The sequence below is a fragment of the Desmodus rotundus genome, chromosome 10, assembly GCF_022682495.2.
Source record: "Desmodus rotundus isolate HL8 chromosome 10, HLdesRot8A.1, whole genome shotgun sequence".
NCBI lineage: Eukaryota > Metazoa > Chordata > Mammalia > Chiroptera > Phyllostomidae > Desmodus > Desmodus rotundus.
In genome coordinates this window covers 46744711-46768889 of record NC_071396.1, presented here as the reverse complement: position 1 = coordinate 46768889, position 24179 = coordinate 46744711, and the positions used below count along the sequence as shown (strand labels likewise).

Below are 24179 nucleotides of genomic sequence, written 5' to 3'. Positions count from 1 at the left end.
TTTGTAAATCACTTGTGGATTCAAGAAACAGGTGTACTTTAAAAGTGTAGTCTTTAAAAATGATGTCACGGATACTTTCACCAAATTAGAGACTGGTATTTCCCTCTCTGTTTAGGAAAAGCCCCTGAAGCCCCTTCGGGCCGGTGTAGAGAGGCCAGGCTGCGGGGAGGCCATCGCCGACCTGGGGGGGCGTGCTCAGCCTGGGGTTTGACGGCGGAACCCTTTCCAGGCGGAACTTCGGCCACGCGGTACCACAGTCCAGCGGACAATCCAGAGTGAAGCACCCTGCCGGTCGGGAAGGAGCTGACGCGAGCTGGGCCCCGGCAGCCATCAGCCACCGCGCTTTGAGGTTCGGTTTCAACACCACGCTAAGGAATTGCTTCTTTCCAGTCGCAGGTGAGTGCCAGCCTCTCCTCCTGGGAGAACCGGCGGGCTGCAGCTGTGGATCGCTAGGGAGGTGCACTTTTGGGGGGCCTGGGCCCACCCGGCGACACTGCCCGTAGCGGGGCGCCCCCTTTCCGCCCTGGAATCAGGCGGCGCGAGGCAGGATGGGTGCCTTTTCTGGTGGTGTACGGGGCCACTGTGATGGTCCTCTGGGCAGGACACCACCGCTGTCAATCGGTGGGTTATTTCAGGAAGAACGAGATGACTCGAAACTGCAGGCAAACTCTTCCTTCCCCTCGGCCTCAGTTTCCTCACCAGGTAAGGGGAAGGCAGCGGGAATCTCTGACAGCTCGAGAGGCTGCGACGTGGTGTGTTGTTTTCAGGTCTCCTAGTTAGTGTGCGGGCAAACTGAGCTTTTTTACTAACAGTAGTTTATGTCTCGCCATAGCCCGACTCCCATTTCAGTGGGGAAAAGATACACTACTGGGGGAAACTGTAGTGATTTATAAATCGATCCAAGATTTTACAACAAGATAGAAATTTGTTTTGACAAGCAGCGAAAAGTCTGACATCGTTGGCTAAAAGAACCAAACTCGTCAGAAATTTAGGGTATTTGGTACATGGGGCAAAATTAGGTGAAGATCGAAATCCTTTTATCTTGAAAAATTAAAAGTGGTATCATTGGCATGTTTTTATATCAAGACCTGTATTACTACATGTCTTACTCTGAAGAATGTTCTCTGTTCAGCGTTAAGTATGAGTTAAAAGTCACATTGAAACAAATGAAGGAAAGAGAAAGGAACACTTACAACAATCCACTAAGGAAGGTGGTAATGTCCTTTCTATTTCACAGACGAGGAGTAAAGAAGACTTACAGTTTGTCAATGATTAATGGTGATTATCAAAGCCATTTGTAATATATGTAATAATGTTTAGTGGATTTGCATTTGTTACCAAAATATTTTGAACTTTAAAAACTTTAAGATTATATAGTTCGTTGGCATTTCTTGATTTTGCAGAAAAGGAAGGTGTTGCCTTTATTTTAGACATGTTAAAGAAGTGTTTTCAATAATTGTGAAGATTAGCAGTTTAAATAAGGTACACTTTAACTTTCCTTTCCCTGCATTTCAAGCAAGAACTGAGTCAAAAGATTAGGCTGTCGGAAATAAAAGTCACTGCCATATCATTCGAAGCTTACAAATCAAAATTCTATAGTAATGATTCATTATTTCTCCACCCTCTTCTCTTGGCTGAAACTCATTTAGATTATTTCTGCAAAACATTACTAAGCAAATCATTTTAAAATGACAGTGTTGAAAAGTGTCTCTTCCTTGTGCATAGCTTTTAGAACTTCAATTAAAAGTATTTAAAGGATTGAATTTAAGTTGCTTATGTCAATTTTCATTTTGTTAATTTAGTATAAGCTAGTTTAGACTCACAGCTTTTTTCATAACAGAGGTTTTTTTCCCTCTTAAAAATATCCTCTATTTATGTCAAAGGTTTAACCATCTTTCAATGGGGTGCCACTTTTCCCTATAGGAAAGTTGCGTAGGTACTTGTTGTTAATTACATGAGCCAAAAGGTCTTGTTCCATTATTGTGAGTGCTATGCATTCAATGCTAAAATGTTTTCTTGAGTTTATTGGCATCATTGCTTCAAAACTTTAAAGGCCATAGAAAGGAAATCTAACAATTTTAGGGGAGAATATTTATAAAGCAGCAGGGTCTTGAAACATTGAACATTGTTACCGTCCGCCCTTGATAATACACAGGGCCTTGCTGAAATTCTGCAAAACGTGGTCAAGAAGAGTTTTTGACCTCTTTTTAAAAACATTTTTATTTACTGACTTTTTAGAGAGAGGGAGAGGGAGACAGAGAAACCTCGATTTGTTGTTCCACTTATTTATGCGTTCGTTAGTTAATTCTTGTATGTGCTCTGACCTGGGTTTGAACCCGCAACCTTGGAGTATAGGGAGGACACTCTAACCAACTGAGCTGCCCAGCCAGGGCCAGATTTTGGCCTTCTTTATATTTCTAGTATTTCAGTTCGAGAGCGAGGTGTGCATAACTCCTAAATTAGCTCACAGATAGTATACCCAGCTTATGGATTTGTACATGTTTTACTCATAAATCTGATACAGTTATGTAGAAAATTATGATTAATCTCCTCTAGTGAAACTTCTGTTTTTTAGCTTGGAGCGTAAAGAAACTAGTCTAGTGCCTTTTGTGGAGCCAGCCAGTGACAGTGCTGTTAATATTTGAAGTAAAATCAGAATATCATTACAAATTTTTTCATATTAAAAGTTAATGTTGAAGTTAATTTGAAAATTGACATTTAAAGTTTTGCACATTGAATTTAGTCTGAATGAGTTAAACTACCTTATATTGTATACTACTCAAGGTGTTTTCAAGTGCATTATCATATTTAATCCTTCCTACCACTCTGTGAGGCGGTGGCGGTCCCATTACATGCAGGAGGAAACCGGGGCCCAGAGAGAGTGACTTTCCCAGAATTAGATAATAGTGTCAATACTTCAGAAGACACACATTAAATCCATATTTTTTAAATTCCAGGATATGTACTCTCCATTCTCCCTCAGCTCTACCATTCTTTACTTCCCGGTTTGGTATTAATTGTCTAGTCCACTCTGACAGCGTATTTGTCGCATTGAGACTACCATAGCTTTTAGTTTCCCCCAGCCGTACTTTCTGGAGTATTTGCATCTCATTGTATTATGTGTATTTTTTCCCTTAAAGTACATACCTACCTGGTTCTACCTAGTTACTTATGTACACTTGTTGTACATATTAGAAGGTCATGTAAATTTGTAAATTTGACTTTAATTTTCTCACAGTAGCTTTCCTGAGATCACATATCATAAACTTGCCCTGGGAACTCCCGCGCAGAGCTCTTAGTGCACTCCCCGTGTTGTGCAACCGCCACTGCTCTGTGATTCCGGGACGTGTCGTCACCCTCGGAAGAAACCTAGTCCCCATTAGCAGCCACTGCCATTGCCCCTTTCCCTCCTGAGAAACTCGAATCTACTCACTCGCTCTAAGGATGTGCCTGTTCTGGACATTTCCCACAGATGGAATTATCCATACACGTTTCATGGGACGGGGCTGTAGGAGGTTATTTTTACCCTGAGGGGTTCTGTTCCATTCCACCCTCTGCACTGATTTCCACGTTCCTTGAGTAGATCACGTTTCTAACCCGCATGGGGCCTTTTCCTGGGTGCTGTTCGTGCAATAAATAAATCTGCTGACGTGGATGTATTTCCTTGTTTTTGACCTTTGCTCTTCACATGTCTTCATAGGGTGTTCGTGGTGTTGTGTAACCTGTTCTCAGGGCTCAGGTATCTGTTTGTGGCTAAGGAACTTTTATTCTTAGTTGGGCATTTTTACCTCTATTTTAAAATGACTAATGAAAGCTCCTAGCTTGCTTTAATGCTCTTGGAAACCACGAGTTTATAGAAATATAAATATCTCATCATCTTTTAAAGCAGTTTCCCCTTACAGGTTATTAAATTATTTCTCTTGGGACAAATTTTATAGCAGCAAATAGCTACCATCCTTATGCAAAAAAAGTCCTTTTTCCTTCAAGGCTTACCCCATTCTACCCTCCTTATAGCTCTCACCTCCCAAAGTCACCTTCAGTGAGGACTTGGCTACTGGATTCAGTCGTGGGTTCTGTGGCAAAGCCCTCCCTGCTTCTAGGTGATCCCACTGCCCATCAGTGTGGACAGTGAATCCTACAGTTTGGCTTCCCCATCTTTCACCCCAGCTGTCTACGCCACCACCCGCACCTCATCGTCTCATGAATTCTTGAACCCCATTTTCTCCCCATTTTGCCAGCACAGCTGTGGCCCACCTTTCACTTCTGTCACTGTCTTCCTGCAGCTGGGCCTGCTTTCCCACTCAGGCTTCACCGCCTGCCTTGCACCTTCGTCCACCCAGCCTGACCTCCTCAGATCAGCTTAGTCTCACTCGCGCTCTCAAATTCCTGCTCTTGTCTTTTTTTTCTTTAAGGTTTTATTTTTAAAGAGAGGGGAAAGGAGAGAGAAAGAGAGGGAGAGAAACATTAATGTGTGGTTACCTCTTGCGTGCCCTCAACTGGGGACCTGGCCCGCAACCCAGGCCTGTGCCTTGACTGGGAATCGAACCAGCAACCCTTTGGTCTGCAGGCTAGTGCTCAGTCCACTGAGCCGCATCAGCCAGGCTTCTTTTCTTTTTTAGTTCCTAATCTGAAAGTCCCTAATTCTCTTTTACTCTGTGTTCTCTGGAGTTGAGCAGTGCTGGAGAAGGAGGGGAGGATGGGAGCGGACATTGGAAATCAGTGCAGGTGGGTTTCAGTGCACTCGCTGAAATCATCAGTGCGATGCTCTGAAGGCTTCAATTCCCCCACACCCCGTCTTCACTTTGGGAGTCGGCTCCCTGCTACCTGCACTCTGTGTTCCTGGCCCCTTCCTCGTAATCTTGGAGGAAGAGATGTGCTCTCAGTCCAGGCTCTTGAAACTTTGCCCTTTTCAGTTAACTCCTTCCTTCTCTTTCTCTCTCATCTTTAACCCCTTCCCTTCAATTTATCAACATACTCGAGCCTCTCCTTCCTTAAGAAGAAAGTCTCATTCCCTCATTTCACTTAGACTGTTCTAAAAGAGGAACCCCCCTCACTGCGTCTACCTATTAACTCCTGTCCCAGCCACTTCTCAATAGCAGCAACTAGGTATTAAATACTGACTTTGTGCATTGTATCTCCTGTGGTCTTTACAACACCCCGAGAGATTTTGCAGAAGAAACTTGTAACTCGTTCAAGGTCACATAGTTAATGAATTGTGGAGATACGCTCTCCTCTACTGCAGCGCCACCGTGGGCTGCTCATGCTCTCAACAGTTGTCTCCTTGTCACCAACGCCAGCTGTGACCCCCCGCAGTTGTATATGATGGGACTCACTTTCCAGTTTTGCCACTGCTTCTTCTAGTTCGATCCTTCAGGGGTTCCACTGGCTCTTCCACCCCATCTGTCCTTTAGAGACAATCTCGGGCAATGACTCACTTCTTCTGCAGCCTTTGGCCGGTGCTTAAAGGCAGGAGGGCTTCAGGCAGAGGTGGTGGGAGAACATTCTGATGTTGGGAAGGACAATGCATAGAGGCTTTAAGGTGGTAAAATACAGGTCATCAGAGGTGAATGGCAAGCGGTTTACTTTGGCTCGGGAAAAGCTACAAGTAGGGAAGTAATGTGTATTAAGCTTGGAAAGATAGCTAGAAGGTAGGTAGATAGTGGCAGTTCTAGAATAATGGACTAAGAGTTTGACTGAGTCATTTTTCAGCTTACAAACCTCCAGTGGCTCTCTATCCACATGCATGAGGTGACCGCATAGTTTCCCACCGAAATCAGGGCCATTTTGAGAGTGAAAAGAGGCAGTATCAGTAATTACACTGAGATAACTTCTGAGACTGTCCTCAGCAAACTAGGAGTTACAGTCACCCTGACTCTGCAAAAAGTCAAGTCCAAGATGACTTTTCTTTTTAATCCCCACCCAAGGACGCTTTTTAGGGAGAGGGGGAGGGAGAGAGACTAACATGGATTTGAGAGCGAGAAGCACCAATTGGTTGCCTCCCGCGTGTAGCCAGACCAGGGATCACACGTGTCCAGATGGGGGACTGAACCGCAACCTAGGCGTGTGCCCTGACGTGGAATTGGATTTGCAACCCTTCCGTCACGGGACAGACGCTCCAAACAGAGCCACACTGGCCCGTGACAAGATGACATTTTTTTAATCCTCACCCGAGGACATGCTTATTGATGTTAGAGAGAGGGGAAGGGAGGAACAGAGAAAGGGAGAGCAACACTGACCGGCTGCCTCTCATGCACACCCCAGCTGGGTGCCGAACCTGCAACACAGGCATGTGCCCTGACCGGGAATCGAACCCCTCGCAACCTTTCAGTTTATGGGACAATGCTCCAACCGACTGAACCACAGTGGTCTGGGGCCAAGGTGGCATTCTGATGAAACTGTTCTTGAGGGTGTGGACAAATTGGGTAAAACCAATTTCAAGGTTAAGTGGCAGTTTAGGGATGTGACATAAGGCTCCCGACTTGGTGACCCCTGTGGGGGTCAGAGAAGGCTGGAGACTTCTGCACAGAAGGTGGTAGAACTGGGGAGTAACTGGGTGTGGGATGGGAGGGAAAAGAAGGGTTACATGTCAGAGTCGTGAGCTGAAGAGATTGAAAAATTGTACATAATACTTTAAGCAAACTTTGACCTTTAAATCTATTTGTTGGAAAGCTTTAGAGTCGCGTGGGAAAGGGTTTGGACTTGGAAGTCAGAAAGACCCAGGTTTGAACCTGTGATGTGCCAATCATTAGCAGCTGCGTTTTAGTTATTTTAGCTTCAGTTTCTTTTTCTGTAAAATGGGCACAGTAATAGAAAGGTTGTTGGGATGGTTAGCGGTGATACATGTGTGCAAAGTACCTAGTACCGTGGGCCACACAGTAGAAGAAATAACAGTAACAGCAGCTCACAGTGAATGCTTACTCTGTGCTGGAAGCGTAATAGTAATTTATTTAATCTTCACAACAACCCCCCTAGGTAGCTACTGTTCCCCCATTTTTACGGGTGCAGAAAGCGAAGTAACTTGCCTCAGGTAGACAGTAAGTGGTAAAGCCCTGGCTCCAGAGCCCCCGCTCTTACCCTCTAGACCACAGGAGGCCAACACGGGGCCTGCGGGCCGAATCCAGCCCTCCGCCTGTGTTATCCCGGCCGGCACCAGCGCCAAGCTCCTTGCCCCTAGTTAAGGAGTAGTCACATTTATACATTTATCCAGAGTCCTAAAATTGCATTCGGCCCTTTGAAGGCAACTGTGAGGCTGACATGGCCCAGGGGAAATGAGTTTGACGCCCTGCTCTAGGCCGTAATGCTCATGGGCGTTCAATAAGGGGTAGCTGTTTGTTTTGCTTTGTCATATTAAATGAAAGATTGATTTTATATCCTTCTGTTTGTTTTGTTTTCAGATTCTATTTATTTATTTTAAGAGAGAGGGGAAAGGAGATAGGGTGAGAAACATCAATGTGATGTTTCTCCCAACTGGGACTGGACCCACAACCCAGGCATGTGCCCTGACCGGAAATCAAACCGGTGACCTTCCGCTTTGCAGACCGATGTCCAGCCCACTGAGCCACACCAGTCAGGGATTCCGTATTGTTTCTTCTGTCCGTATATATATATGTGTAGCGAGCATGAAGGCCGAATGCCTGTGTTTGTCTCACTTTGTTTATCACCTTGGCTTCTGCCTCAGTGATTAGGACCCATTGAATTTTACTCTCAGTTTGCAGGTTTAACCTCAATCACACTGTCGAACACTCCCTGACTTTTTGCTGTCCCCATTTAATTTTGCACCTCTGCATATGATATAACCTTCACGAACTTTTAGCAAACTCTTACTCAGTCTTCAGGATTTGGGCTAAACATCATGCAAGAAACCTTTCCTTGGTTGTGCCTTGTCGCCATAGAACCACGGGAATAGGACTTTGGGTTTAGAGACAAGCAGGACTTGTGAGCATACGTGTGTCCAGAAGGTACCCAGCCATGTAAAATGAAAAATAGAGGCATTTATTGAAGAAGATGCAAGATACAAGAAACATTGTATACAGGACAGTGATGCCTCAGTCCTCTTCAAAGTAGGCACCTTGGGACCTCACACAGTTCTCCCAAGTGCCATCAGCTGCCCCGTCATATTTTCCTGAATCTCACTGGTGGTCTGAAATCTCTTCCTTGTCAAAGGTGTCTTTAGTGTTGGGAAAATCCAGCAGTTGCAGGGTGCCAATTCTGGGCTGTAGTGGGGCTGAGTCACCTAGGTGATGTGATGTTTCTCCAAAAAAACTCTGTACGAACATGATGCATGAGCAGGCACGTTGTCGTGATGAAGTTGCCAATCACCAGTTGCCCATGGCTGCGGTCTTCTGAATCATCCAGATAGTTTTGGTGGAGGAATGTTCAAGCTTAACACAAAATTTCATGCAGTTTCGTTGCTCTACTTGCTCAGTCATTTTGAATGTGACGGCCACACAGTACACATGCTCACTCAGCGGCATCTACTGCCCCACTGACTAGTACAGTGAGGTCATCATTGTTCACACATGCGCATTCCAGTCTGCTCTCCTTGGCTGCCAGGTTACATCGATGTTACACAAACCATTCTCGTTATATTAACAATGGCTGGACTTTTCCCAACAGATGACCCCCTACAATTTTCGATCTCTACATGATGTGGAATGACAATAGTAGAAGGAAGTATAATTTCAACTTGAGTAAAACAAGAACTATTAGACTTTTGTGTATGTTGTTACTGTTGTAGATCTTACTCATGCGATCCTGACACAGGAAACTTCATAATTTACCAGTCACCGTCTTAATCAGGAGCGATTTGGTGGCAGAGACAAAATTCTGCTCACGCTGGTTCAAGGAAGGGTGAGAGGCTATTTCCAGGACCCAGGGCATCTCTTAGTCAACACTGCTAGGCCTCGTCCAAAACGGAGGTGGGCCGGCTCTGCCCTCTGTCTCCTGCTCTAAGGCGACTTGGTCTCTCCACACCCTACCCTGTAGGAGCCCTGCACTGGCGGGCCGGCCGGGTCTGACTGGCAGCCCGCAGGGACGAGGAGTGGTCAGGGGAGCCGCTTTGTATGCCACGCTCTTTCTAAAGGACATCACAGGCAGTACTGCCCCGCAGCCTTTTGGGTTTGGTCCAAGTCTGGGACCTGAGTTTTTTTGTTCGGCTCTAGAAAATGAACTTTATTGACCTGAAAATATATTTTTATGTACAGTATGTGATCTTTCTCAAGGGGCTTCTGTCTCTTAATTTGCGCATTAGCACTATTAGTTTATCAAGCACATGTCAATTAAATGCTGAGTTGAACTACACACTGCATTTTCTACTGTGATTTAAGATTTTTTTCAGCATTCAGCGATATAATGAAAATTTGAAAAATGCAAAAAGATAAAGCCAGAAATTTACCACTTGGTTCCAACTGCTCCAAAAGACCAAAAGAAATAGAAAAGGGGTTTTACTCCATTAGGTATGACCAGGCTTTGAAACTTCATTGTCATTAACTTTCTTCTCTTCTTTCTCTTCTCCCTGCCTTCCTCCTGACTCCATCATTTTGGTAAATATTCCATAGGTCATACATACTATAATTTTAATTTGATTTGAACTAGATTATCTCCAAATTTTTCTTATGTAACACTTTGATGCACATCTTTATATGTAAAGCTTTTCTGTATTTAGGACAATTTCTAAAAGTAGGATTCTTGGGTCAAATGGTATCAACAGATATATTATTGCCAAATTGGTTTTGACAAATATTTGTGGGAATTTTTACTGCCACTAAAAGAAATTTATACTGTCGCTAACGATGCCTCTCTTACCACACCTTTTATAGTCCTGGCTGTTACAGCTCTTTTTCACGTTGGTTCCTCGGATGGACAAAAAGTGGTCTCTCCTCGGTATTTTAACAGCATTTGGTTTTTGATCGTCAGTGTGGATGAGGTTAGACCAGCCTGGACAAGTGTTGAATCCCTTGCGGGGACGTTGTCGTAGGGTTACCGCTCAGTGCTGGTGTCAAATGTGTGTTGGCGCTTGGTGTTGATTACGGAGTTGGAACGTTCTTGTTTTCCAGGCCCTGTAGGACTTGGACATGTCCTTTATATTCGACTGGATCTACAGCGGCTTCAGCAGTGTGCTGCAGTTCTTAGGTAACGTCGCCCATTTCTGTCACCCACGTAAGCCTGCGCGTGTCAAAGCACTGGTTGTCTGGAGCCACTTTATCATATACCCAGCAGCAGTTATGAGTGTGGGCTGTGCAGTTGTACAAACATGTTTAATGACTTATTGTATCTCTTTCTCCCTCTCCATACAAATATTGAGTAAATAAAATCTTTTTTTTTGTAAAGAAATGAGCTATTAAGCCATAAAAAGACATGAAGGACCCTTAAGTGCATATTACGAAGTGAAAGAAGCCAGGCTGAACAGGCTACCTACTATAAGATTTCAACTATACGACATTCTAGAAAAGACAAAAGCACAGAGACAGGAACAGTCGGAGGTTGCCGGACGGCGGGAGGGGTCCGGGCGGGATGAACAGGCAGGGCACAGATGATCTGCAGGGGTCGGAAGTGCTTTGTATCATATTACGGTGGCATTCCAGAGGTGCAGTGGCAGAGGAATGCCATTGTACCTCATCCAGACACAGAGCGCACACGGCCGAGAGTGGGCCCTCAGGTGAACTTTGGCTGGTTATGCTAGGTCAATATAGGTTCGTTCTTGGCTGAAAAGACGCTGCTTTGGTGACATGGATAATATGTGGGGACAGGGAGGCATATGGGGGATTTTTGCCTTTCTGTCGATTTTGTTGTAAACCTCTAACTGCTCCTAAAAACAAGAAGTCTTTGAAGAAAAATTACAGAAGTCAGTGTGGAATTTTGCAGTAAATGCCCATCTATGACAGTTTGGTCAATGCTGTCTTCTTTCTGTTTATCACTTTATCAATGCTTAGCTGATACATCTGAAATTATGTGCTTTTTTGTTGTTTTTTCTTAGTTTTGTGAAATCATGTGAATGGTTTAACCTTATTCTAAGGGAAATTTGACAATGAACCAAATTTTCATCCAAATACTAATTTTTATTGTCAAAATACTGAATTTCATCCATCAAATTTGCTTTAATTTTTCTTTTGATCTAACTTCGTAAATACATGATTTCAAGTACTTTATAATGTTTCTCTAGTAGAGTAATAGCTCATATATTTTCCCCCAAATTGTCAAGGGGGTGGCATTGCAGGTAAGTTTAGTTTTATAATTATTTGAATTCCCAAATTATAATACATGTAAAATAGCTTTTCAAAACTAAAAATAGGTCACAAATCCAAGCTTATTCAGGCCAGTTTATAAAGTCTTAAAAGTTCAAAAGGTGTTTCTTTCTTTTCTTTTCTTTTTTTAAAAAACACTTTATTTAGTTTTAGAGAGAGGGGAAAGGAGGGAGAAAGAGAGGGAGAGAAACATCAACTGCCTCTTGCACACGCCCCAGCTGGGGGCCTAACCCACAACCTAGGCGTGCGCCCTGGCCAGAATCGAACCAGTGACCTTTCATCCCACAGAACCAGGCCCAACCAACTGAGCCATACCAGACAGGGCTAAAAAGGTGTTTCTTTATCCAAAATCTAGAGTAATTAGGAAAAGTCTGTAAATAACTAAAGGTAATGTACTTTAACTGAAGGTCATTTTATTTGGATAACTTGTGTCAGGTATTCCTTTGACTAACCATAGCTCTCCCCATAGGATTATATAAGAAAACTGGTAAACTGGTGTTTCTTGGACTGGATAATGCGGGGAAAACCACCTTGCTGCACATGCTAAAAGATGACAGACTCGGACAGCACGTCCCGACACTGCATCCCAGTAAGCACCCTCCCCCATACAGTGTTTCTACTTTGTCAGGGATGCTGACTCATAGATGCTCACCAAATTGTTTTTGTTTTGGGGGGGTTTTTTGGTGGATAAATTATAATCAGGTGATTTGACCTGTTTTTGAATAGTAAATAGTAGGTGACCCAATTCCCAGGGAATGTATTTAAATCTTGAAACAATAATATGTTCTTGTCAGTTAGTACACCCTTCTCCAGCCAGAGGAATTAAAAAGTTATTGTCTCAGGGATTGTGACGCAATTGAGGCCTGTCCAACCAGATGTCAGTGAGGCTGCATAAGTCACCATAGTCTTGTTACGTGAATAATGACTTAATACATACCGTCCTGTACGTGAGGTTGTGTAATAGGTACCTTTTGAAAAAGCAAAGTTAAACTGACAGAGTTATTCCAAAGAAGCTTAACTTATAAATAACTGGAATCTCACTTTGACTGTTGAAAAGACTGTGAGTCAAGTAGACAGAGTTTAAAGACAATTTAATCCACAGATTGATTATGGAATAATGAATGTGGCCTTACTAAGTATAACACTGAGAACTGGACCAAAAAATAGATAATATGATAGTTATCTAGTTCAGCAAATAATTGAAGAATAAGGAGTGAGAACAGAACAAAGTACCATTTTATCTATAAAACTATTAGTGAAGTTGGAAAAGGAAGATTTCATAAAATTGACAAATCTTTTCTTATATTAGGAGGAGAGAGAGGGCTTGGCAAATGAGATTGTGATACAAGAACAGTACTGTTACAGAAAAACTGGCCATGGTGAGACTGAGTTTATAAAATGGTCTGCAAAACAGCAGAATTGGAAGAGACTATATTAGGTGTAAGTCGCATTTTAATTTTTTGATGTTGCTCTCGTATCTATTCAACGAGTCCTTACTGAGCGCCCGCTTTGTGTCAGGCGTTGCTCTAAGTGCTAGGAGCAAAAGCAATGGCGCTGAACCGTCGCTGCCTCAGCCTCCCTGCAGCTCACAGTCCCTTCGGTTCATGTTTCTCAGTGAATCAAAAGTATCTGTGAAAAAAGTAACCTATATCTACCCTATGATCTGGCAGTTCCATTACTAGGTATTTATTTAAGAGAAAGGAAAACATACGTTCACCAGAATCCTTGTTCAAGAATGTTTATCCTAGCTTGTTTGTAATAGCCAAACACTGGGAACAGCTCAGAAGTTCATGGAAAAAAGAACAGGTAAACAGTGGGATTCTGGTCAACGAGGAAGAGGAGCAGACCACTGGTGCACATGCGAATGCACGTTACACTGCGTGGGAGAAGCTGGTGACAGGAAAGTTACACACCGTACGCTCCTGTTTGTGTGCAATCCGAGAACAGGCGAAACTAACCCGTGGGGACAGAATTCGGATCCGTGGTTGTTTCCGGGAGTGGAGGCGGGGGCTGCCTGGGAAGGGGCTCGAGGAAGCTTCCTGGGGTGTTAACAGTGTTCTGTATCTTAGTTGACCGCACTGGGACTCTTTCAATAAAGCAGGGAGTGTAACCGTAGAGGTCGTTTGAAAACCACATCCAAGCACTGTCTTTTCCTTATGGAAAGGAACACACTTGGACCACAAATTGCATTAACTATTGATCCAGTTGGCACACTGTGTACAGAATCTTCAACAAGATAAACTACCCTGGGGCCTTAGCAGTTACTGAATAGGCAACAACTACACCGAACCTTTCATTGTACCGGAGGAGACTTCTGCTTTGGCCATGAGGGGGTAACAGAGTCTGGAATTACCTCCCCACTGGAAACAGCTAGGAAACTGGACAAAAATGTGGACCACAGCTGTTGTCAGATATGGGACTGCAGCAAGCATGTGACTGTGACTCCTGAGAGAAGGAGTCAAGCTTTACCACAGGAAATCGTTTTCAGACCGTGGTGCAGGGAGAGGAAGCCCGAACACAACCCAGAAGTCTTGCCAAGTTGAGGAGGCAGAGAGCAGCATTTGGAAAGGTAGAGGTGGCCAGCATTTGCTGGGCAAGCGCTCCGGAGAGGAAGGAGCTCTGCAGAGAAAGAACTCCAGGAATTTTTGTGGCTGAATACCAATCTGCACGCATAGGGGTAGAGCTCCACGTGGCCAAAGAAGTTTCTGGAGGAAAAGTTATAGCGGAGCTGTTAGCCAAATAGTTCCTAGTGCTCACATGGCCCCAGGGGTCGCTCATGTCCCCATAAGCCAGAGTGGAGAGATCTGGCTGAACACACAGGACGTTTGTTAGAAACTCCAGGAGGATCAGGCCTTAGGAATGGGTTAAAGTAGCCTCAGAATAAAGGCTACTTTAGATCTGCCCTCACCAAGCTTAAAAACTGATCTGTGATCAATTTAACTGCCTGTCAGAACAAAGGCCACTTTCTTCAAAAAGAACATAACAAAGTCCACCATCCAATCAAAACATTACTAGACATGCAAAAAAGCAGAAAAGTATAATCCATACCCAGGAGAAAAATCAATCAGCAGAAACAGATCCAGAAGTGGCAAAGATGACGGAATTCAAGCTAAACAGAAAGCTAAAACAGCTGTTCTGAATGTGCTCAAGTATGTGAGGAAAACATGAACATAATGAGAGAAACGAAAGATGTAAAAGAACCAAATGGAACTTCCAGAAATAAAAAAAAATAGAATATCTGCAATAAATTTTCACTGGATGGGATTAACAGCAAATTAGTGCCAGTACCGCAGAAGGCAAGGCCAGTGAACTTAAGTCAATGCAGTGGAAACAGAAGATGAAGCACAGAGGGAAAAATGACTGAGAAAAAGAAAATGAACAGACCCTCGGTCACTGTGGGACAGTATCAAGCCATCTAGCAGACCTATTATTGAAGTCCCAGGAGGAGAAGGTAGGGAGCAGAGAAAATATCTGAAGAAATAATGGCCAGCTGTCTTTTATTATAATTGTGTTTGTCATTAAAGACTGTCCCCTGTGAAATTTGACAGCCATGAGAGAAAACTGTGTATTTCACCTGTATCGTTTAAGCGGACTTGCAGGAAAAATTATCAGGTTGGAAGAGTCACTTGAATTCACAAAAAATAATTGAGTAGATTAATGTTTCCAACAGGAGAAGCAGGGAAGGAAAAATAAGTGAGTGATGGCTTCGTGGTAGGTTGTAAACGCTAGAGTTGAGTATTACCTTTCCTGGGGGCACATTGTCGCTATGAATTGGAGTATATCTAAGTCCAAAAAGAATTCTTTTACTAGTTCCTAAACGTTTGACCTTAATTTCAATTAAAATAAATCAAACATTAAGCAGTATATACCATGGATGGGTTTCTGATTTTCATGTTATAAAAATATTTTTTTTTTATTATTTAGCTTCAGAAGAACTAACCATTGCTGGCATGACCTTTACAACTTTTGATCTGGGGGGACATGTTCAAGGTAAGATTCTATTACTCTTACAGTGGCTTTATTGCAACCTAATAGAAAGGTGACCGTGGTGTTCCAGTGCATGAAGTCTCCTTCTACTCAAGGAAGGCCGGAGGAGACTTGACATTGAGGAATTATTACCCCCAGATAAAGGTTTTAAAAGCAAAGCGTGATTTTTCATGAAACTCCACGTCCGTTTAAGTCTGAAGTGCTTTCTGTGGGAAGCAAGTGAGCCAGACTGAGCCTCCCTTCTCTGTCTGCCCCAGCCCGCCTCTCACTACTGCCGCATGCTAGGAGTGTTGCTGCCCTGTGTGAACACCTTCACTGGCTAAATCTCTGCCTACAGATTAAAGGCCAGACTCGTAGCCCCGGCCCTTGGGATCTCTGCGATCTGATTCCAGTTTGCTTTTCAAGTCTTTATTTCCCGCTGTTCCCCTTCCCATTCTCTTTACTCCAACCAAACCGAACCCTCCTGGGGTTCTCCCACCTCTGTGCTTTTGCCCATGCCGCCCAATCTGCACACGAGCGACCCACCTGCGGGCCCAGGGTGAGGCTGCTACCTTCCCCGAGGAGCTGCGTCCCGCTGGGAGTGCTCCCTACTATACTTCCACAGCTCCGAGGGCACTTGTGTGCATGTCTACAAGTTTGGAGTAACTGCCTTATCTCCTCTCCCAAACTTTCTGGGACCAAAATCCTGTTCATTTTTTCTATCTCCAAGAGGTTTTGGCAGTACCCGGCACAAATGAAGAATGGTACAAATTTGGCGGGCCTTCTAAAAGCCTCATGACAAATAGTTGAAAAGATTTTAAGTGGTTGTGGCTAGTGAAAGCACATTTGAGACATAATGATTGTTTGAAATACACATAAAGTCATTTCTGGAATATGATAATTAGAGGGAATTAGATCTTAATGGAGCTTATCTGAGACTTCATTTCTATATTGTTTTTAAGATATGTCATTAAACTGAAGTCAGAGAAAAGAGGTCTTTTCCTCTGGGGTATTCCCAAATCTCTTTTCTGCTCTAGAAAAGAGCGTCATGGAAGAAACCGCCCTACTGGTGTTACAGACATTAAGTGCTACTGTGATGGGAACAGTTCGCTTTCATTATTTTAACTTAAGTCTGTGCCCAGTACTAGTTTCCTTCTGCCACCGACTCCAAATCTACCTCTGGCAAAAGCCCAAAACACTGATAAGCTAGAAATGTCAAAAAATGAATATTGCATAAAAAAATAGTAGCAGTTCTCCAGTGAACTTAACGAGCATCGTTGTCCATTGGTAACAGACAGGAATTCTACTTCTAACATGGGGAAACTGGGGCAGAGCACTCTGTTGGCTTGCCCCAAATCAAGGAAAGCCTGAAAGTTCTTCTTCTGGAAAGATCTTGACAACACTGGGTAAAAGATTAACTTGAGTATATAGAGAAGTAGCAGCAGCTAAGGGATAATTAATTACACTTGATAATCGTATTGGACTTTCGTCAAACCACCTGCTAGCTTTGACCAGCACGTGAAGTCTAACTCCTGATTGTTTTTGTTAGCTCGAAGAGTGTGGAAAAACTACCTTCCTGCTATCAATGGCATTGTATTTCTGGTGGATTGTGCAGACCACGAGAGGCTGTTAGAATCAAAAGAAGAACTTGATGTAAGTTAAATGATTAAAACGGAACACAGTTGAATCGCTAGGAAGCCTGGGAAGATAGGCTGGCCATCTAGGGGTCAGAGTGCAGCTTTCCTGCGGGGTCCAGTGCACCTCCTGGCAGTTGGTGGAGCTCGCAGAGGGAGTGGCTGTTAAAGAACTACCGAGGCAGGCCCCCTCCCTGAAGACTTGCGCTCCCCCGTGCCGTGTGCCCCTGTCGTGTGCGTCACATCTGCGCCATGCCTGGAGTGGCTTGATCTTGGGTCCTGGTCATACAAGGATGCCGGCTTCTCAAGAAGTTGGCTAGAAGCTGGAAATGGTCTAACATACGGTCGTTGTCACCTCTGCCTGGAATGAGCAGGGCCATGTGTAGCTGCTTCCCCTAGACCAGATGCTTCTTAGAGGGGCTCAGGAGCAGCGGGCAAGGCCAGTGCCGATCTAGGGCCTCAGAGAGAGCAGGCCCGTGACTTGTCTGAAGGTTGGCCTGCCCATGCCTCTGCCCGGAACAGGCACACAGGCTCTCATTCATGCCAAAGGTCCGGGTAGGCGCCGTGGTCGTGAAGCAGGGTCAGGGAGTTCCCGAGTTGCCACCTGACGCTGCGCACTGTGCGTATTGCATCATTTAATTCTAGTTCCCAAAGCGCCTCCATAACGCAGGTGCTGCGGCTCTAAACTCTCTTTGACTCTCAGTGAGACCTGTTTGTCCAAGATCTCCCAGCTCGGAAGCAGCAGAACTAGAAATGAAACCAGTCTGCCCAAGGCGTTGGCTCCGGTCCCTGTACCGCCCTGATGCACACAGCAAGCAGTGTGAGCGCCTACAGAAGGAGCCTTAGGGAGACGGAAACATTCAGCTGATGGTTCATTAAACAGAGCTCACTTTAAACAGGAAAAGTTTGCCAAAGAAAGTTGGCAAAACTGGCGTGTTGTGATAGAGAATGAGTCCTTGGTACCCGTTTGTCATCTTGTCAGAATAGTCCTTCGGAGGTCTTCATATAAACATTTTGTGTTTCTTTTTGTTTTGATTCTCTTCAGTCACTAATGACGGATGAAACCATTGCTAACGTGCCTATACTGATCTTCGGGAATAAGATCGACAGACCTGAAGCCATCAGCGAAGAGAGGTTACGAGAGATGTTTGGTTTATATGGTCAGACAACAGGAAAGGTAAAAAAAAAGTTTGACAAGGGTGAATATTTCATTCAACAGTATATTTTTATCTTCTGAAATAGTTTATTTCAACCCCTGACAATAATCATGTTATTAGTCTAATTGGTACAGTCTGGCTTCATTTTTTTTTAAATTAAGGTATAACTGACATAACATTATGTTAGTTTCATGTGTACAACAAAATGTGCTTTCATATTACTATTGTTCAACTACAAACGCCCATTATCTTTTTTTTCCTTAAAAACTATCATGTACTGAACATCACTAATGATCAGGGAAAAGCAAATCAAAACCACGTGCATGCCAGTCAAAATGGCTCTTATTAAAGTTAACAAACAGCCCTGGCTGGTGCGGCTCAGTGGACTGAGCGCCAGCCTGCGAACCAAAGGGTTGCTGGTTTGATTCCCAGTCAGGGCACATGCCTGGGTTGCGGACCAGCTCCCCAGTGTGGGGCATGCAAGAGGCAACCACACATTGATGTTTCTCTTCCCCCTCTTTCTCCCTCCCTTCCATTCTCTAAAAATAAATAAAATGTTTTTTTAAATTTAAGAAAAAGGCTGTGCGTTGGCAAGGATGTGGAAAAAAGGAAACCCTCGGGCACTGTTGATGGGGATGTAAATTGGCGCAGCCTCTGTGCAAAACAGTATAGAGGTTCCTCCAAAAATTAAAAGTAGAATTACAATATGACTCGGCAGGTCCACTTCTGGGTATTTATCTGAATTAGTTGGAAACGCTAATTAGAAAATATATATACACTCCATTTTCAGTGTGTACGTGAGGCAGCATAAAGAAATTTTACCATTTGCAGCAACACGGGTGAACCTAGAGGCCACTGTGCTAAGTGAATCAGAGGAAGGCAAGTACTGTATGGTTTTACTTATATGTGGAATCTAAGCACCAAACCAAAACAACGCACAGATAAAACAAAGCAAAAACAAACTCAGAAACAGACCCCAAAGGGATGGTTGCTGAGGGTGAGGGGCAGGGGCTGCGTGAGAAAGCTGAAGGGGAATAGCCGGTAATACTGCGGCAGGCTTGCACGGTGACGAGTGACGACTAGAATTAGTGGGGGCCGCACTGTGAGGCATACAAATGTTGAGTCACTATATTGTACACCTGAAATTAATAGAATAGAACATTGTACACCACCTGTACTTAAATGAAAATACCTGCCATTTACACAGTTGGGCCTCTTTTAAATGTCCTCACTTGTTTGCTTTCTACCACTGAATGAGACCTTCTCTTGGTGATAAAAATGTCAAAGCTCATGTTTATAGGAAACTAAATGAAAGCTTTCAAATTTTTTTAAAAATAAATTTTCAGAACTAACCACCAAATAATATGCTTGAGTGTTTAAACATACCAGTAGTGTATTTGGGCCCCCAGTTCGGTGTTAAGGCCCTGAACTCACTAGAGACAAAAATAGAATGTATGTAAACTTGGGCATAGGAGTGTTTTCGTGTCTTCTGAACATATACTTTAAGAAGATGCATTTTTTGCATTCATTTCTACTAGTATTTGTTCGGGAGAGGGACTTTCAATAACTCAATTCCACGTTAATTTTAGGAAATGCCGTGTTTTGTCATAAAACCTTGACTCAGAGAATATTCATCCTAAATATTTGTGAAGCCAGTTTGAGTAACTTGAGTTTTTTCCAAGCCAGTCAAAGACTGTTTTCATTCTGTGTGCCTCACAGGCCGACCTCTGCCCCATTCTGTCCTGAAGCAAAACGAGAGGACGCAGGTGCCAGCCGTGGCTTTGTCACCGTCACCTGTTGTTCCAAGACACATTAGCTGCCGCTCTCCTGGGGAGTGGAGCTTTTGTTTCACGGGGGTCTCCAGCTTGGTGTCTCCTTCTCTTCCAGGGCCACACTCCTCTGAAAGAACTGAACGCCCGGCCCCTAGAGGTCTTCATGTGCAGCGTGCTGAAAAGGCAAGGCTACGGGGAAGGCTTCCGCTGGATGGCCCAGTACATCGACTAGCGGGCCTGCTCCGGGGTTTGATGACTGGCCACGTGTAACTTGAATTCAATAGACTTTCATTGGTTAGAAAACAGATATTTTTTAGATTATTAATATTATATCAACTTAATTTGAGTGAGAATTGAAATCCGATGCAAATAAGTTTGACTATCACAATGTTAGCTTTCTAATTCCACGAAGATACTTAGTTTGTACTCTTTGTAATCACCCCCAGCGCCATTTATAAAGGGCAGCCTCCCAGCAGGACATCTGAAGCACTTTTGAACAATATGAAACTACAGATAGAAACCACAATTAAAAGCTCATCATGTTAAATTTTTATGTACTTTTTGGAACTAGTTTTTCAATTTTAGATTTTGTGCACCCACCCACCCTGAGTGTACAGTTAACAATTGGCTCATTGATGATTGCATGATGCCTCACAGGTTTCGGTATTTTTTCTTACGCAAACGTCATGCAATAAAACAGACCCTCGTGTTCGGCGTCGCCGTTGGGCAGGTGTTTCGCTCTAGGGTCTCACCCAGCCAGCGAGCTGCGAGCCTGAACACGTACGTTACACGTGTGAGGTGGTTGTCGAGAAAGAGGTCTGCCTCAGAGTATTGAGAACAGGGTTTCGGTCCTGGGGACTTGCACGTTGCCCGGAGACGGGTCGTGCTCGGTTGTACCTCATGCCACATTTCTCTCTGAATCGGTGAATTTTTGCAGCAACACTACCGTGCCCAGTACCGGCGGGGTCCGTGTCCCAGTCCCCGTGGGGAAGATCCTTCTGGAGAAGATCACCTCTTCCGGTACCGCAGGAGGCCGATTGCTGGTTTGCGAGGCCCCTGTCGCTCCATTCCGGTTGTCTCTTTCTGAAGTGACAGGCCCCGGTCTCCCCATGTTTACAGCTGCTCCCCAGTCTCTTCCCACTCCATGGCACTTGCCAGCAGAAGTGACCTGCGGGTCTTTGCGGGGCCTGCGGACCTGAGGGAAAGGGAAGCCCATCCCCCTGCGGCAGTCCTGCAGGTTGCAGGGTTTTGCTCCCACCCTAAACCTCGCTTGCATTCTTGGCCATGTTTTATTTCTTGGAAAGGAAACGAATGCTTGTGTGTCACTGTTTTTTTCCTCAGTTGCTCTCAGCCAGCTGTTCACAGGGCGGCACAGTGGCTTTTATTGGCACGGGATGGTGTGCACCAGCCTCGTTCATGGCCTCGCTAATAAAATTTTGGCTAGCTTTTTAATGCATTTTAATTTCCTAAGACATTGAGTTCTTTTTTCCATTTAAGATTCTCCTAATTAGTAAAAATCAGATGAAAGATAAGTGCCAAGTATGTATCTTTAAAGACTCTCAAGCTTAAGAGTTCTCTGTTGGTTATAAGCCAAGATTTTACAGTGTATTTAACCAATTGCACTGAGAATATATTGTTCCAATGCCATCAAGAATAATTTAAATATTAAATTTAGTGTTTTCTCTAGCTGTTGTCCAAATCAGTTTCTCTTGTCCTCTTGTCAGTGACGGGAGATGGGAGCGGACGAGCACTGAGGGGCCTGACTGGAAGGGACTTTCTGGACATACCATGTGGGTGCAGTAATTTGGCTGTTCTGTTTCACTTTCAGCTTCCTTCCAAGCGAAAATAAAAGCTTCCTCCCTGCTTAGAAACATCAGTAGCACCATGGGAAAAGTAGGAAATGACATTTCAGCCTGTCGGTTTACTTTGCCAGATATGTTTAAAGCCCTTGCTTCTGATGCCCTGACTACACGGAGCTAGGCCTTATTAAAAGTAACTGCCTCTTGTCGATGGTATGTTTCTTTACTCAAGTATTGTTTCCTGATGTCTATTGTGATGCTTCAGAAGTCAACTATTTGCCTCATAAATTGGTATAAAGGCAGAAGCGTACTGGTTTCTCCAGAGGGGGAACAATGCGTTTTGGTACAAACTACCTTGCTCCAGAATTCTCATTCTGGTTCTGACCCTGGGATCAAAGAAACCAAGTCGCTTTGTGGACCGCATCTAAACTGCGGGTGTTTCCTGTTGATGTGTGGCCTGAACCCCTAGAAAAAGAGCTGCATGTAGTAGCCACATCTGTCCTCCGAGCGCCAGGGACACAGGCCCGCAGAGTCCCCCACCAGGGGCCGCACTCCAGCTCCTCGGGCACTCGCCCTGCGCCCCTGCGCTCAGGAGGGCGGCGAGGAGGGGTGCGCCCTCGCCCTCAGGGAAAGCGCTCTGCGTGAGCCTGCACCTGGGGGTGCTCGGGTAGATGGCCCTGTTGGGGGTACAGATTAATGTGCCTCCACTGCAAGGTATGAAAATAGGCTTGTTAACACTCGTGTGCAGGATGAGATTTGGTTCCAGGTAAATCGGGCACTGTCCAAAAGATGTTGTAGAACCTTAATTCCAAAACTAAAAATTCGGAGTCTTAGCCCACTTTTATATTTCTAAAGAGATTCTTAATGCCACAGCTATTTCAATGACTATCGTTATTCTGGGGAAACTGGCTAAATTGATAGATTCCAGTTTGTCTTTATCTCAGTCTCTTTAGAATGGAGAGAATAGCATTTTTTATATTAGAGCATAGACATTTCCTAAAGCACAGTCGTCCCCCTTCATCCCACGGGAGATAAGTCACCTCCAAGACTGCCGGGAGGTGCCCGAAACCGCAGACAGTACTGAGCCCTCTATACTGTGTTTGTTTTGGGTTTTGCAGTACACACACGCTTTTCACTTTAAGGAAGCACTTCGTGGCTCCTCTTCGGCATCCCCGAATGCCGGCACCATTACTCCGGTGCTTCGGGCCCTTGTTAAATAAGAGAGGGTCGCTGGGACCGGGCCCAGACACACTCCCGCCAGCTGCTGACTGACCGACAGGCAGGCGGTGTGTGCCGAGTGGATTCACTAGACAGAGGGATGGCTCACGTGCCGGGTGGGACAGAGCAGACGGAGTGAGATTTCATCACGGTGCTTTACTCAGAGTGGTGCACAGTTTAAAATGGTGGATTTTTTATTTTTGGGATTTTCTATATAATATTTTTAGATCATGGTTGACCGCGGGTAACTGAAAGCTCAGAGAGTGAAACCGCGGATGGGGGGACTACTGTGTATGAAAAGTATTCTTTACCCTGGCCTAGTTAACCCAGTATCTCGGAATGCCAAAGACGCGTGAGGGCAGACACGGCCCGCACAGACCTGCATTTTAGCTTCGTGCGCCTGTGACCATCAGCACGCGGCTGCGGTTTACTGCCTCTGAGCAGAACCCCGTTTCTTTTTCCAGCTTTCGCTGGCTCACGTAACCTGCTACATAGCCTGCTGGGAGCCGTTCCCACAGGGCAGTGGCTGTGCTGATAGTGCTGCTTGCCGTCTGCAGAATGACTCCATCAGCCGCATTCAAAACCCAGCACTTCCCTAAGTCTCACCATCAACAACGATACTTTTAACACCGGTGGGGTTTTTTTTTCTTTCTCTCTCTAAAATGAACAAACATATCCTCTGGTGAGGATTGAAAACAAACAGTATACTGCTTACTTGACATGATTTGAGAGACTCAGGAGACAGGCTCACATTTTGTAAAACTGAGTGGTGTGTGGCCAGTGTGGCCTTTCGGTCTCGTTAGTCACATGCGCTACTGAAGTTTGTAAGGGTTCATTGCCGCGTAAAAGTCGGCCATGGCACGCCGATAATAGCTAGTGTAAAGAAAGCCTCTCAGAAAATCTCGTGTTCCTTTTCTTTACTGGATAACCTTTGGGTCACTTTAAACATGTAAATGGTGAAGCTTCAAAAAAGTCTCCGAGAAAGCATGAAAAGTAGAGAGTAGCAAATATAAACACCTTAATGTAGAATGAATAGGAAATGAAAGGTTTTCTATAAGCCTTTGCTATATTTTGATATAAGTATGGATTCAGAAAACAAGAAATCTTCAGTGAAAGACTAAATTCTCAAAGCTACATGTTGATGCTTCTGGTTATTTCCATCATTGCCCTTTGTTTGAAATGCAGATTAGTGCTTTGTAACCAAATAACGAAAAAGAAAAAGAAGAAGCCCCTGTAATGCGGGGCTGTCCCTTTGTGTAAAGTGAGGGGGATTTTGTTAGAACCACCTTTCCAGTCCTGAGCCCTCACACACACCCCCACCCCACACCAGGACAGAAAGATCCCCGCGTAGGAAGGGCGTCTCCAGGCTATGGAAGATGCGGTTCGGAAA

General features: G+C 44.4%; 1 protein-coding gene across 1 annotated transcript; it reads left to right on the top strand.

Annotated features, from left to right (window-relative positions):
- Window positions 1-245: 245 nt before the first annotated feature.
- On the top strand, window positions 246-21779 carry SAR1B (secretion associated Ras related GTPase 1B). The gene is made up of 7 exons (XM_024575046.4): window positions 246-396; window positions 10056-10131; window positions 11713-11832; window positions 15168-15233; window positions 16759-16862; window positions 17889-18020; window positions 19888-21779. Exons 2-7 carry the CDS (start codon window positions 10074-10076, stop codon window positions 20002-20004), a joined length of 597 nt encoding a protein of 198 aa, XP_024430814.1. The 5' UTR covers window positions 246-396; window positions 10056-10073; the 3' UTR covers window positions 20005-21779.
- Window positions 21780-24179: the final 2400 nt, after the last annotated feature.